Genomic DNA, 16,128 nt, shown 5'->3' with positions numbered 1-16,128 from the left:
CCGGTACACAAAAAATAAAAGCTTCATATTCCCAGAAATTCCACATCAGTGCAACCAATGAGCTGAATGTGAAAGGCAAGGGGGCAATAAAGACAGGTTCCAGTTCAACATTCACATAATTAAGAGAAGTCATGGGCAATTTAAATAAAATTGTAAAGTCAGTGACTTTTTTCACTGCTACCAGCATTTTGGGCTAAACGGGCCATGCTTTGACAGAACTGCTGAAAATAATGGTGTTGGGTGGCAGGAGAGCTGTTAAGATGGACATTTAGTCTTGCAGGTAAGCAAAATTTGGAGTAGACTTAAAATAACTCAACAGCTTAGTGCAATTAGAGAAATGGAGAGGGAGAATATATTTCAGAAAAGAAGGTAGAGTTGCCACCTCCTTTCTGATGTTAATGAGACTGTGAAATAACATGATTAATCAGGATTTTTAAAGGGATATGTAAAAATTTAACTGTAATTAATGTCACCTTTACAGCTCTTTCATGCAAAATCCTAGAAAATCAAAGTTTCTCACTGTACACTGTATTTTTAAAGCTCTTGGAGAAGAATAAAGATATTTTCAGAAAAAAAAATTATGCCTTTGGTGAGGCCTCATTTGTTGTTGAGACAGAAATTCAAACTTACTTGTAAGTTATATACTAAAGGCATAACATTTTTTGTCATAAAAATTTGCAGTGTGTTTAGCATTGATTTAAGCACTGTACTCTTCTGTACAATGCAGACTTGTAAGTGAAATACTTACATCTGTAAAGCTGAAATGTACAGTCAGGGCTGTATTTATTTTCCAAGGAACGCAGGAGAGGAGGATGATAATTCCTCCTGCTCATCATAGTAAACAGGGTGTGATGGAAAAGTTGAAGGATCCCTTAAAACTAATCTGAAACTCATGTTTGTCACCAGTCTGTTTCATTCCCCTATTTTGTAGCTTATTTTTGTTTAGACTCTCTTGGAGCAAGTGGAGTTATGATACCAAAATGTACTGCAAGTTTAATAATTATTTTAAAGACTTCCAAGGTCAAACTGCTACCTTAAAGGGCTTGTAGCACATTTAAAAAGTGTTAATAAAACACTTTCTGTTTATTTTCTTTTAAACCCAAGGTGTGATTGAAGTTACTTCCCTTGTTCTGCCTTTGTTACTTGTCCTGTTTGATAATCCTGAACATGTTCCTTTCCTGGGTACTGAGGTTGTCTGTGATAATAATGACCAATTTTAGCAAAAACAGCAGGAAAATTATGAATGAAAAAAAAAAACTTGTATACAAAATCAGTGGGTTTAACATCCATAATTAATATTCCTTTTATCTAAATACTTTATATGTTAAGATGATTAGGGAGAAAATTCCTGTTTCTCTGTGGTTTTGTGGCAACATCAGAGGCTGGAACTGCAGCTGGTTTGGGGTAGTAAAGTACAAACCTAAACAGTAAAGTGTTTGTTAGATAAATATCCTGGTTACCTGAACATATGTGAGTGTTTGCTCAGCCTGTTTGCCAAAGGCTCATCATATTAGCAATGAATATTAATATTTTCACAGTCCAGGCTCACATTGCTCAAATACTTGACAAATAAAACTGAAAATCACTGGTAAGTATCAGGTGCAAGTGGGGTTTGCTGGAACCCAAAATATTCCTGTGCTAGGTGGAATATTTGTGTGAAGAGGTTGGAGGGACTCTGGGCTATAAAGCTCTCCTGTTCCGCAGCAGGAGGGCTCCTGCCTGCATGTCTCCTGTCTGGCTTTCACTTTGTCATGTGTGATGTTTGAAATGACTGTTCATTTTTAAAAGAAAAATGAAATTAATTCATACATTACATAGGAATTAAGCTTTTATTTTTAGGTTCATTTTGCCACTTTCCTCACCCCCAATGATTTTTTGTTTTCTCTCTACCAGTGCAGATGTGAAAGAATAATGACATTTCTATTTTAAAAGGCTAAAATACTTGGTTTTTTGTGAGTGTGTATAACTACATTCCTACATGGGTATCAATATATCCACACATATGGTGTACAAATACCCTATATATACATTTGCTTAGGATTATGAACTTACCACTGACTTTTTTATTGCCTTCATATTCTATCCTGAGATTCCTACATAATATAGAATCAGACTTTTACTGGATGATTTCTCTTTCCAGGAAGTTGCCTTTCTGGTTTGCTGTATCAATATTTTACTTTACTTGTTGCAGTTTCAGCAACATAAGGTGAAACCAGGAAACAACCTACAAGTACCAGTGGCAAAATCAATTTATTTGAAAAGTATTACTTTAGATTGGCTACTCTGTTCTCCTGCACACCAAAAATATGATAATGAGTGAAATTAAAAGCTGAGTAAAGGAATGTGGACTAGAGGGGGAGAGAAAGAGACAAAGTTTCTCCTTGGTTCTACATAAAGAAATTGTGCAACTACTCTGCACTTCTGTTGTGAAATTCAATTTTTCTCTTTTAAACATATAGTTTCTGGTAAAGCTTTGTAGCATATACCCATTGAAGTGTACAGCACTATTACTGTCTTTAAGATAGGTTGCTTCTTGTAGTGATGGCACATTTTTTTTTTTGTTTTTGTTTTTTTGTTTTTTTTTTTTTTTTTTTTTTTGGTACCTCTGCTGATCACAGGCTGGAAAAAGCAGCACCATCATTCTGATTTCCTGGCTGACATTAGTGTAGGTTTGGGGATTTAGTGAAGAACTGCTCTTTTTTCACCCAGGGTATCAAGTATTCAAAATCCAATAAAGTTGGCTCGATTCCTTGTTTAGAAGTGTGAATGAAACACCTTTTTTAGGTGGAAGATATGCTGTGAGGTTTTACTGGAGCCTGTGATTCCCTCACTGTGCAGTACAGATCCAGAACTGGAGAATATGTCCATATCTTTAAAACAGCCACAGTTCGACATATTCCTCTTTCATCAGCAGATTTCAAAGCAAAATCTGCAGCCTTGCTGTTCTCATGATCAAAGAGCTCCATGAGATGTTTACTAACTCTGGAGAAACAGCACTGGTACAGGAGATTGGAAAGACAAATATATGAATATGGGGAGGTTACAGGAGTATTGCTGGAGCATCCTTTCTTCTTTTCCTCTTCCTTTATTTGGCTTGCTCATAGCCAGCTGAGGAAGACACAGCTATGCCAAGTTTACCAAGGAGAAATTAGACCACGTCCTTTCTGTTGCAATTTGAAATTGTTTGCCACAAATTATAAAGCCAGGGAGGAACACAGTGCAAGCAGGGGTTAATGGTGATCTTGTCAGTCTTCCCTGGGCTTTTTGTTTGAGTGCCAGCTGTGCCAGTCAGGCACTGACACATAATCAATTGTCTGTGCCTGTGAAGATTTTGCTCTTGGAATTCTTTGAGAGCACCTGGGAAGCTGAGATCCATAGGTAATACTGAGCATTTGATTCCATGCTGCACTTCATATGCAGCCTGGATTTTCCAGTTCATTTTTTTTTTAATGAAATAGCAGAACAACTTGGAGAATTTTTCATTCTAAGTGATTCTTTTCATCCCTTCTCTGTCGTATTTTAATTATTGTACCATGATAATACTCCTTGGACTTGTATCTTCAGCTGCCTAGCAAGAAATTTATCAATTTCAAGTTTACTGCTCTCCAGTATTTCTATTCTAATGCTAGGTTCTGTCTGCCATGAGGAAAGTGCTGAGGAACTGACCCATCTATTTGGAAATATTTTCTTCCTCCCAAACACACCTTGCTATAAACTTCCAGATAAACATGTGTTCTAAAGGAAAATCATTGGACTTGTCATTTAAGACATTGGCATTGCTCAGCTGTACAGAGTGGGCCAACCCCCCCAATTCTGGGATCCTAGATTGCTGTGAAGGGAGAGGTCACTGTGAGTTTGACTGTTTAGTTGGCTACATCCTACTGTTTCTGTTTGGGTTGCCAGTGGGTTTTTTAGGGACAGTCTGTGGATTTTCCTATCTGCTGTGCACAGAACCCACTCGCTGCTGTAGCTGCTGCCTCTTGAGCAAGTGATTGCTGCTGTGCCTGACACAGGAGAGCTGTGGGAGCTCTTCTGTGAGACCTAAGAGTGGATGATTGATGCCTGAGAAACTCGAGCAATCACAGAAAGTGTCTTCATTAATCTTGAAGGCCCTAATTAGTAGGATTAGCCAATTTTCCTGAAGCCATTAGAGTAGTTGACTATAAAGTGTAAGGTTGACCCCTTCCAGCAGTAACAGGAAATGTTTTCCCACTGAAAGTTTGCTATATCCTACAATAAGGTTTGCTGTAGAGATAATTTCCATTTTATGTGGTATCAGGACAGGTTACTTTCCAAAAAAAGGGAAAGAAGATTTTTGATGTGCCTTTAACAGGGGTTGACTGTTGGATAATGCCCAAAGGGCTTCTCCTCTTGAAGAGATTTCCCAAATGCCCTTCTCTGGCTTGAGCATAACCACCATAAATTGGCCATCTTATCCTGAAAGGAATTGGTGTGACTGCTTCCAGACATTGCTTATGGAATGATTTAGATATATTTTATTGCACCTGGCAGAACACTTGATTCTTCTAGGATGTATCTATTTGTGAACTCAGTAGATCTTTCCAAAAGACTGCAATTGCAAGAGTGCTGAGAAGAGGAAAAAGGGCTAATGGAGAGACTTAGATTTACTTGGCCAACTGAAAGAAGTGAACCTGGAGAGAGCCAGGTCCACTTCTTGCTCAAGGGGAGAGCAAGTCCTTACTGAAGGGCTTGTGGACTCCTGGGCTACTGAAGCTGAAAAGGTTGGGTTATGTTTCCAGGGGATGAATGACTGCAGGGAATCAGGAAAATAATTCCTTTTTACATTCATTTTTTCCTCTGCCTTAGAGGGAGACTGACAATATACCAAATAACCACTTTTGTTTCCAGGTAATGGTGATAATTTTCAGTGGATTGTCCTCTACTTGCTATTTTTCAGATTGAAATCAGCAATGAAACACTCAGTACAAACTTACCTAAACACATCCTGTAGTCCTGATAGTCTCCACCTCTGCAATTTAGTATTTTAGCTTGTGGAATAAGTCAGGACTTAAGATAGGGTGTAGTTATCCATGATGAGAACAGGAAGCCAGGTTTTGTGGGCCTGCCTCCAGCAGGAACCTGCACTCCAACCTTTATTTTCTTCATACAGGTCTTTATGAAAGACTTGACATTTCTCCTTCCTTCCTCAGATATTATCCTAATGGGCTGTTAGCAAAGCAGAAATTCCTGCTGTTTAGAAAAGCCCACACAAATGGTGGTTGGTATGTGGAACAGTGCTGAGTTCAAAACTCACATATCTGTCTGACCATGGGCAAATCCTTCTATTTCCCTTTCTCCATTGGTCAGTCTGTATAATTATGTGAATTGTAACAGCTCTGCACAGTTCTTGAGCCTTAAGTTGTTAAGTAAACTACATGAGCTGATGAACAAGCATATTTTCTAATATCTACTGTTCGAGTAAAGCAGAGATTTACCTCGACTGTTATTTTGACCTGAAGATTTATGATTGTGCTCCACACAGAAACGTCCTGCACTTGATAGGATGCCTTTTGCATTTAACTTTGCCTGCACTGCATCTTGGCCTTACACAGCCCAAAGTCAAATCAGTGTTTGCCCTGTATCAATAATGAGCTATTGATTTTAGAATTACTCATTTTATTACCATCATATGGAACTGGTCATATTCTGAGGACTCATCTCTGAAATGGAAGCTGTTGAATTTTGGTTTGGGATGGGACAGAAATGGACTTCAGGGATTTCACCTACTGAAATTTGGCATATCGCAGATAACAGGGACTGCTTGGCCTCACACAGAGCTGTTCATTGTACTGAAAGAGCCTGGGAAGAAATTCCTCTTCTTGCTTGAGCTCAGGCCTCTGAGCAGGCTCCTAATGTAATGCCACCTTCATTTGACACTGGTTGCTGTACCCTGTGTTCTGCTGCTAAGTATTTACAACACCTCCAGGATCAAAGAGACGCTGCCAAGAAGGCTCATAGGGAGAAATTTTGACCTAGTTTTACATTTGGCACCACTTTGCCTGCCAGGAGCAGGTGGCCTGGGAACAGACCTTTGGTGGAGAGTCCACCCTGGCTGGCACAGAGAGCCCTGGTGTGGCAAAGCGCGCAAAAAGCAGCACTGCAAAGAGTCAGAGGTTAAACTCTGCCCCTCTTCTGCCCCCTTTTCTTGGGAGTGCAAATTTTCTGGGAGAAAGGGTGTGCAGGTTGTAAATTCAGTTCATGTTTTTGTGTGCTTGTCTGCCCCCCTTTTCCGGCTGCTGGTTCTTTGCTCTGCAGCACTGAGGTGTTTGGGGAGAATCAATTTGCTTTCTGTGGTTGCTTGAACAAGTTTAAGCTACTCAAGCCATAGGATTTTTGCAGGTTCCCTACTTCCAGGGAACATAAATGAGAAGAAATGCTATACATCTGATTTTTTCAAGCCTATCTTTTTACATTCCAGGCTGTAATGCTGTTCTCTTTATGACTGTAACTGTATATTAGAAAGTTGTATTTGTCAAATAATTGAGATCAGTTTGTGTGTTTTCTCACACAAAGTTTGCATGTGTGTAACTTGCATGTAACTTTGTAAAATGTTGGCAATTTTGCATCCCCACTTTCACTACATGAACTGAAGCATAAAAGCGGGTAGTTTATGGAATAGATGTGCTGAACATGAGAAGAAAATCAGAGGTGGTTTTTATACCTTTAATCTGTACGTTAGGATGAAATGAGCCTGCCTTGACAATGCCCATCCATTTCATTAGCTGGCTCTGGAAGCACCCTGGATTTTTTTTTTTTTTTTTTTTTTTTGGATCTAGACCAGGAGAATTGATCCTGAGTTTGCTGAGCTGATAAACTTCTGAATTCTGTATGTATGGAAATGAACTGTCACAAGAGTGGAATTTGGGGAGGGGACACGAGAGGTTTCTTTGAACCAAATTCTTGCTATAATTAGGATCTCAGAAGTTGCCTTGTAAGCTCTATTAAGCTATTGATTGGTTACAATGAAACTTCAAGGGAATAGGTTTTATTAATTTGACCAAGTATTAAAAAAAATAACACTGTTGACTCTTCAGTGGATAAGTTCAGGGACCCACCTTGAGAATGTGGTGGTGAAATGAGGGAAATAAGCGAAGGCACTGGCAGGAGCAGTCAGTTTCTAGAATATCAGGATGTTGATGGAGAGCTTCAGTGGGCTCTGAGAGCTGCATATTCCATCCCATCCTGATATCCCTGAGTAGGAGGGTGTTGGGCTTTCTCAAGAAGCAGAAGTTTTTTAACTGTAAAAACAGGAAATGTCTGAAAGACACAGTAAATTACAATAAGTTGAGAATACAAAAGCTGTTGGTGCTGATGGAGCCCATCTCTTGCCCACAAAGTAACCGCTGTGGCAGTTTGAATTCATGTGTGGTGTTAAACACTCTGCAATTTGGAAGACAACCTTACATCATTGCTTCAGCAGCCATAGGAAGTTTCATCCCGCAGAGTTGGAAAGATACCAAAAGGATGGTCTGTGATGCATAAAAAATCTGGAGTTTGGAGGCTGTCCATTGGTGTCCTGATATCATCATCCCTCTCTTTGTTCAGAGCTTTAAATAAAAAGGTCACAACAATTTCTCTTGATTTAGTTTCCTCTTCACCCTGAGGATTATTAATGGCCCTGAGGCAGATCCAGTCTCTCCTTGTATTCACTGCTTTGGGGACTGGATTCTGTACCAGACCAGTGGGAGCAGAAGTTGGCTAGTAAAAAATTAAGGAAAGCAAACTTGCTCATACTCCTTTCTATCTGAACTATTTCTGTAGGTATTTTAAAGCAGCATTGTTTGCAGTGCTGACAATTCATGAACTTAACCCCTGCAACTTGTGCTATGCAATGCTTTGGTACCTAAAAGAGCAATCAAAAATTTTTTTTTTCTTTGAGCTTATTTTTAGTAACTTCATGTTTAATGAAAGCTATTGAACACCTTAAGTCTTTTGCAGATCGTTCCCTGTATCTGAAAGGTCCCATTTTAATGTGCATTTTCTTCATCTACTTTCTACTTTTATCTTAGCCAATGACAGTGAGATTCCTAAGGCTACTTTCTCTTTAAGGGAATACTGCTTACATAAATAGTCCTTTACACCATCTCCTTGTTTTATAATATTAATTGTTTATCAGGAGACAGGAAATATTCCTTAGAAAATGTGTTTTCCTGCTTGTGCATGCCTTGTTACTATTTCAATTATGCAGATTCTTGATGCTGTGGAAATTTGTGCTTGATGACGCCAAGGCAGCTGCACGTTGTTAGCATTGTAGGCTGTCAGATGATCATGTGGGATTCTTGCAGCATGCAACATTCAATAGGATTGAAAAAGGGCTTTTGATGCAAGGCATAGCTTTCAGAATATATTTGTGCCTTTTAGTTAGCTAATAGAAAATCATAATTTATTATCTTTAAATTTAAAATGCTGCCTCATTTTTCTTCTGGTTGGTTTCATTTTGGCTTCACTAGAAGATGCATCTGGTACATCCACGATTGAGGAGTTTATTAATGATACTGTCGTTCAGTTCACTTACTTTTTTTCCTTTTAGAGTCCTAGCTAGCCCACAGATTACATGATCACATGTTCATCCAGTCATTCATATAGAACACAAACCACCATGCATGATTTCTTCTTCTTTCTTTTTCCTCTCTGCCTTTTTTATTCCTTTTAAGTTGCTTTGTCATGTTCTCTTTTACCATCCAGCTTAGTCTTTGTCTTCCCCTCGCTGCTATTTGTTCTATATTTTCCCATGCTTGGTTACTGCAATATTATTTGATTAACGGGCTGTGATGATGATGAACCTGCACACTGGAGGAGCAGCTACTACAGTGGTGATGAAGGGATGTAATAATGGTCGCTATCCTCGGAATTCTCTCTACAGTGACTGCATAATAGAAGAAAAGGCAGTGGTCCTGCAGAAAAAAGACAATGAAGGATTTGGATTTGTGCTCAGAGGGGCAAAAGGTATGTGCTTCTGTGTGTGTGTGTGAGTGTGTGTGTGTGATGTGCACTGGCATGAAGAAATTTATACATCTCGGAATATAAGCAGGAATTATTCTTGGTGCACTTGGTTGCTAGACAACAGGATTCTCTGTATGCTATACTACTCTGATGGATTTCGGTGCCTTCTCTCTGAAGCAGTTTGCATTTTTACATAGGAGAAGCACTGCATGATCGTTTTGGGGGGAGAAAGTTTTGCCTGTATTTTTCTCATGCTGGTGGATGTAGTATTTTGCCATTAATCTGTTCTGTTGTGCAGTTTGCTTAACTGTGGGAAACCTGCTTTCCTCATAAAAACTGCTGCTTTATTTCAAATGCCAGCCTGATTAAATAGGGCTGCGAATAGGAATAGACAAGAGAGGGATGCTTTGTTTAAAATAGGTGTGGATCTTCTGCAAGGTGACATTGGTGCAGTTTTAGTATGAAAATATGATCTTTTTTTATATCTTGAGAAGCTGCACGTATGTTGCATGGCCTGTAGTGTGCTCATTTTTAAAGCTGTTCGTATGTTAAGCTGCACGGCACTTCTCCGTAGGCAAAAATCTATCACGGTGGCATTCCTACGAGTTAAAAAAGGCATTCTATTTAATGCTTTGCTTTTTAACTTCCAGTGCAGTTTGTTCCCTTTGTATTTTAAAAAAGAATATACATATATATGTGATGGTATGTCCCATCTCTTGCTCCCCCTCATTTCACATGGGTTCTCCCTTGCCTTGCTTGAGCATGAAAATTATTCCATGTCTTCGTTCCTGGGACATGGCTTTTGCTCTCCCTGTTCCCCACCCCTAAACCTAAACTGGTGCCACCATGGATTTGCAGGGCTGGGAAAGCTTTGCCAGTTTTAGCCAAATGAAATGTTTGGAGTTGAAGCAGGGAAGCCCAAGGCACTGCCTTATCTCTGAGTGTTGGTGTGGGTTATCAGTGCTTTGAGCAGGGCTCACTCCCTCTGGCTGAGCCCAGTGGCTTCCCCCAGCTTCTCTCTGTAGCAGCGGGGGCAGCTCAGGTGAAAGACCCAAGGACTTTTCTGCCCGTGTGTGTACGTGACACAGAGGGGCAGGCAGGGCTGTCACAGGGACAGCTGTGCCTCCTGTCCTAAAAAGTGATTCCGTCTGGTCTCTTCTTTGTTATGCACATCTAAATTTAGGAGGGGAAAAAAAAATTCTGGTTGATTTTTTTTTTTCATCCTTTGCCATCCACCCCAGCCCCCTAGTTTGGCCAGATGCTCTCTCATGTCTCCAGCACATAATTCATTTTTAGGTGGATGTTGCCAGAGTTACAGCATTCTGCCAGGCACACAAAAGGGTTACTTGAGCCAATACGGAATATCCTGGAATATCAGAACCCAGCTATTGCCTGGTTGCCTATTGCTTGATTTGGTTTGTGTCAGGAAAGGAGCAGGTATTTCCCCCTCTGGAAGGAAGACCTGTGGATTGCTATTGCACGGGGGTTGCACTCTGTCCCCAGCATCCTGATCTCCCGTGAGGCACATCCCTCTCACTTCCAGCACCCACCATTTTTTAACCCTAAATCGGAATGGCCAATGATAGGCCTGTAGTCAAGTGGTATTTGCAAGCACTCCATAACTTTCTTTTTTTAATGTGGTATTTATTTTTAAAGCTGACACACCAATTGAAGAATTCACCCCAACTCCAGCCTTTCCTGCTTTGCAGTACTTGGAATCTGTGGATGAAGGGGGAGTAGCATGGCAAGCTGGCCTGAGAACTGGAGACTTTTTGATCGAGGTAGGAGATCCTGAAATTTGATTCTCAGTGCTCTGTTGGGGAAAGAGTGATGTTCCCGGTGGAGAATTGACTCTGGAAAAAGTGTGGGATGCCTCTGAGCAGCAAGTTCTGTGGGCTAACACCAGTGATACGCTTCACTTGATCAATTTAAAACTTCATGCAGCATTCAGGAAAGCAGTGACAGAGAACAATGGTCAGGCTGGCTGGGAATTTTCTGGTTGTTCTTTTTGTCCTTTGGGAATACACTATCAGAGATATCTGGGAGGTCGTAGTCTTCTTTCAGTTATTGAAATTTAGATGAATTTCAATATTTATTTTGGGCTATCAGTTCTGGTTTCTTCTAAATATTTTTAGGGAGCAACCAAAATTAATGACTTTTTATGCAGAAATATCCCTGGTCCAGTGGAATTTAGTAACCATGGAGAATAAAGCAAATTACTTTGGCTTGAAATTGAATTTTTCCAACACTACACTGAAATACAAAAAAGAAAAAAAAAAAAAGCAATGAATGTTATTGCAGTATAAATTACTTTAGAAAAAGGGTATATTATACTCCATTCATGCCAAAAATATCTTCATGTTTGATATTTTGGAGGATTTTTTTGTTGGTGTTTTAGGTTTTGTTTAAAAAGTCGGCTCTCCTTTTGAGTGTTGCTGGGCAGTTTACAGCAAAATCATGATTTGGGATTTTTCTTCCTCTTCCCCCCACAACCTCTTCATGACCAACAAAGGGATGCTGTGGCTCTGTGAAATTGTGTACTGAAAATAGATCTTTTGGGATGGATTGGTCAAGCCCTGTCTGTAAGATCTATTGATTTTACATTACTTGATGTGTTGTTCTCCAGGCTCATGTATGGTTTGGTAAAATACTTCTGGTGTTACAATGTTTATTTCTGCAGAGCTGGCTTTTGCATGCAGGAGAGGGTACAACACGCAGCTTTTTTTGGAGTGTGCCTTGAACTCCCATGGTGATTGAATTTAAATAGTTGCAGCACTTCCTCACACTGTAGCCATATAAGAACAGGCTTTGCAGGCTTCTAAAGTAAATAGATATGCATTTTTATCTCTGTCTTCAAGCACATTTCCCTTGCTGTTTGTTTACTTAAGAAGAAGCGTTTAGCATTATAGACCAGCTTACAAATGGAACTGCTGGGATCCCTGGGCAGGGATCCTTCCAAAGCTCTCCCTGTTCCTGTTAGGTGGGGTTTTGAAACAAGGCTGTATTTTTAGAGGTGGGTTTCTTCTTAGGCTTTTAATCCACGGGAAGTATGAAGAGTCTGTGCTGGCAGATTGCACAGATAGATTTGATGGTGAACAATGTGCAATTTAATTCATCATGGAATGACAAATATGCCCAATTTTTTTTGGATTTTTTTTAAGATCTTTGAAGGGGTGGAAGAAGGCTGGGTAGATGATTCTGCACAAAGCTTTACTGTTTTTTTTGGCAAATGAGAGAAGAATTGTAATTCATTGTCTAGACAATTTACCCCTAGCCTTAGCTTAGAAGAGCAGCTAAACATGCACATACAGTGCTGAATCAGGAGGACGTTAATCCATACTCCAGCATATTTGTAATTAATTCTGAAAGAAGCCATTATTACATGCAAATCAAATCCATTTCTGTGTAATTTATGTTCATTTGGGTTATTCCGTTCTGAATTTTGCAACTTAATTAAGAGGATATGATAATCCTGAGAAATGACAACTTGGCTGTTGCAGGAGACTTTTCTGTTGGAGAAAGGCAGGATTTTTTTCTGTTTTATGGCCAACATGCAGTGCACAGCCCTGGCTGGGTGGAGAAAGCCATCTTTAGAGATATTTACAGTGATGCAAAAGACTGTTGAAATAGAAGTCCACCTGCACTTCTAGGAATGCCGAACTACTTTATCTTTTGTGTTGAACTAAAAGATTTAAATTTACATGCCAGCAAGTGGTTGTCAGCCCTGGTGTAGTCAGCCTGCCTTGCTGCTAAATGATTTCTCCCATGACTCTGAAGTTTACGCTTCTGTGTGTAAGTGCCACCTCAACCATTTGTAAGTAATATCAGGCATTTATCATAAATGTCACATGAATAATAAAAGAGTTAATGGGCAACCAGGATCCTAATTAATGCTATTTTTAACACTCGTGGCAGGCGCCGGGTGTTAGGGAGGGGTGAGTTCAGTCTGGCAGGGGGCAAAATGAGAGGCAGAGCAGATGCTTCATTCTTCCTTGAGGAGGTTTGGTGGCTTGGGGTCATGGAGATGAGGGGAACCTCACTGTAGAAAGACAGGTTTGACAGGGAGATGGATCCTTTCTTTGCAGAGCACAAGGTTAGGAGGACAGGGCATAATTTCTTTGTGTATAGTTATAGTCTGGAATCTTCTGGAGGAGGGAAAACTTCAGTATCAGCTATAAGGTGTTATAAAAATTCATGTTTGGGGTTGATATATGTGGAGCAGAACAAATAAAAGATCCATACACAAAAGGAAGAAAAGGTGCTGTCTTACTCCAGCAGATAAATGGAGTAGGGATTACCTGGAACAGCTGGAATTGTATCATATGCCTGAGTTTTTATCAAATGTGCAGTGCCTGATTTGTCCAACATGTACAACTAATTTTAACATGAGACTTCAGAGATGAACGTTACACTTGCCCTTGGAAACAGTGCTCACAGAGTCTCCATGGAAATTTCTGACAGTGTGTGGTTTGTCTCCTCCTTGCTTCAAACCCAGCCGTGGTTTTTGTGATAAAAATTGTAAAGTGTGTAGTGGCTTTCCTGGATAGAGCACAGGGCAAATGTACTGGAAAAGTGCAGGAGTAGTTTTAGAGCTGAAGGAGTGAGGTAGAGACAGCTGTCAACAGATGTGGATTTTCATAAGCAATTAAAGAGATGCCAATTCAGTGTGGTTTTTTTTTTTTCTTAGCTTTGATGAACAATCAGAAAACAAGGATGGTTATGATTTGATTGTTATAACTGACATTTTACAGCTTGCCCTATGTGTTATTTTCACTATTTTAGTTGATGTTTTCTTGAATCTTGATATTAGCCTGATTTAAAAGATAGATAAAAATAAATCAACATATTAGGCCAAGTGCTAAATACTGCAGTCACCACTAGAAAGGGGTTAAAAAATTACAGCCATCACTAATTCATTTGTAGGTCATTAATAACTCATCAGTGACTGGATTTCTATATTATAACTGCTCAAGTTTGGAAAAATTCAGAGGGTTCTGCCTTGAGACATGACTTCAAGAATTCTTGAAGGTGGGGTTGAGTTGGAGATTTGCTTTGATGACATAAACAAGTCTAACCATTTTTGAGTGAAGAAATCCATTAAACTGGAAGGCCTGTTTTAACTTTGAATAGAGTTTTGTGGAGGGCTTTAGTGTGGTAGGATATAGATTGTCTTTTAAATTTAACCCCCAGTGGATTCCTAACCCTTTGTTCTTGTTGTCCCCGTGAGTGTGCAGCTGTTCTGCAGGTGTTGCCTGATGTGGCTCATGGGGATTTTCCCTGTCACACAAACAATAATGCTACAATATCAATACTCAGAAACCCAAGTTAATTCTGCAATATTTTACCAGAACAATGCATTTGTTCTCTAAATGAGGCATTGCAGTTTACATTATTGTGCCATAAAATCTCTTATTTTTCTAGATAAATTGAAATGTTATTGTCTTTGGAATAGCATGGCTGCTTATTTACATTCCAGTTAATATGTAAACTAGATAAACCTGGTGAATTATTCATTTAGAAAATAAAAACAAAAGGGCAAAATTCAAGGTTTAATTTGAGGATCAAAACCAGAGATGGTAATAGAAGAAATGTTATCATTTTGCTGCAGAACTCTTCAGGTGGCACTTGTACTAAAACATGCAAAATATCTGTAGTATAACTGCCTGCATTTCTTCATCCTCAAAAACTTATGCAGTTTATTAGTACAAACTTTTTTTTAACTGATTTTGGGTAGAAAATAAATGTTTTATTACAGACAGCATTATTTTATCATTGTACTAAAGATACCTGTCCTCTGACTGCATGTAAGAAGTTGCAATAAACGTTTAGAGAGACATTTAAAAAATCTGAAATATTAAAAAAGAAAACAAACAAAAAAAAAAAAAAACCACCTTCATACACAAATGAAGCCTATTTAGCAATAGGCTACTAGTTTTATTCCAGTAAGCACTTTATACAATCTTGAAAACAGCTGTAGGAAGCAAACTTTAGACTTTATTGTTGTAGCTTAAACTCCAGTAATTATGAATATTTTTAGCAATGTTATGCCTTACATTGGTATTCAGTGGCTGAGTGAATTAGTGGTTTTACAAAGCCAGCTATTACTGATTCCAATCCTTTTAGCAAGAAAGAAACCTTCCCATCCTCTGATAATCTTCATTAATTACCCCCTGGGTGTGTTTTCTCTTATTTCTAGTGTGAACTCTGCTCGCTTCTACTACCAGATGGAAATCTAAATTTATTTATTTTTTTCTCATGGGCAGACTCATGGGAACCATGATACTTTTTTTCTCTCTTGGAAATAAGTGGAGGCTTTGTTAATGGCTTTGTAAGAACCAGGATTCTCACATTGCAGCTGAAAGTTTGCTCCTCTCCTCCCAGCAGTGTGGACACCAGCTCCATTTCTAATAGGAGTGTTGTGTGTAGGAGGAAGAAAGCAAAGACAGCATTCTCAGGATATTTCTGAGGGCTGGATTTAGCTCTCACACTTAGGCCTTTCTCGGGGACCATCAGAGTCAGGTCCACATTAGTTCAGTGTCTTGCAGGAGGGTTTTTTGTTGCCAGCTTGGCTGCTGCTCCTGCCCAGCCAGGGAGCCTCCTGTTTGGCAGGAGAACAGCCAAGCTGGGAGCTGCTCTGTTCCTAGACAGCACCTACTTTGGGTTTGGATCAACTCTACAAACATCTTTTTAATGATGAGGGCTTTGCCAGAGCTGCAGCAGCACTGCAGTGTTTGAGCTTCTGGAGCGGGAGTTCCTGGCCAGGGCAGGGGCTTGGAACTGGATGGTCTTTGGTTCCTTCCAACACAAACCATTATGGGATTTTTTTATATATGTACATAGCACCAGGCTGGGCACCACTATTTTTAAATCTGTATGTTTAAATGGCACAGAGTTTGATTTAACCAACCATTAGAGGAAAAAACTTATTTCTATTAACCAGGTACTCGTCATCCTCTTGGTGACATCTGTAAATTATGTCTATTAAGCACCAGCAAGTCCCTGACACTGCCTAAAATGCAAGCTTTCAGAGTCCAGACAAAACTTTCTTCCTGTTTTGCTTTTGGAATTCTCCTAGCTCCAGATGTACTGGAGCACTGGGACAATGGGCTCTTGGAAAAAGAGCAGCTGTGGTACAAGTGTGGAACAGCCTGGTGTATGTGTGCA

The 16,128-nt window shown here is 39.6% G+C and overlaps 1 protein-coding gene across 4 annotated transcripts in view; it reads left to right on the top strand.

Moving 5' to 3' along the window:
- Window positions 1-16,128, top strand: part of SHANK2 (SH3 and multiple ankyrin repeat domains 2) — a 248,007-nt gene that overhangs the window by 128,621 nt on the left and 103,258 nt on the right. For all 4 annotated transcript variants that reach the window (XM_053945755.1, XM_053945754.1, XM_053945753.1 and 1 more), the window contains 2 exons: window positions 8,885-8,967; window positions 10,621-10,745. In XM_053945755.1, the coding sequence (XP_053801730.1) occupies window positions 8,885-8,967; window positions 10,621-10,745 (208 nt within the window). The remainder of the gene's footprint in view (window positions 1-8,884; window positions 8,968-10,620; window positions 10,746-16,128) is intronic.

Source organism: Vidua chalybeata, chromosome 6, assembly GCF_026979565.1.
Source record: "Vidua chalybeata isolate OUT-0048 chromosome 6, bVidCha1 merged haplotype, whole genome shotgun sequence".
Lineage (NCBI taxonomy): Eukaryota > Metazoa > Chordata > Aves > Passeriformes > Viduidae > Vidua > Vidua chalybeata.
This window is presented reverse-complemented; position numbering and strand designations above follow the sequence as displayed.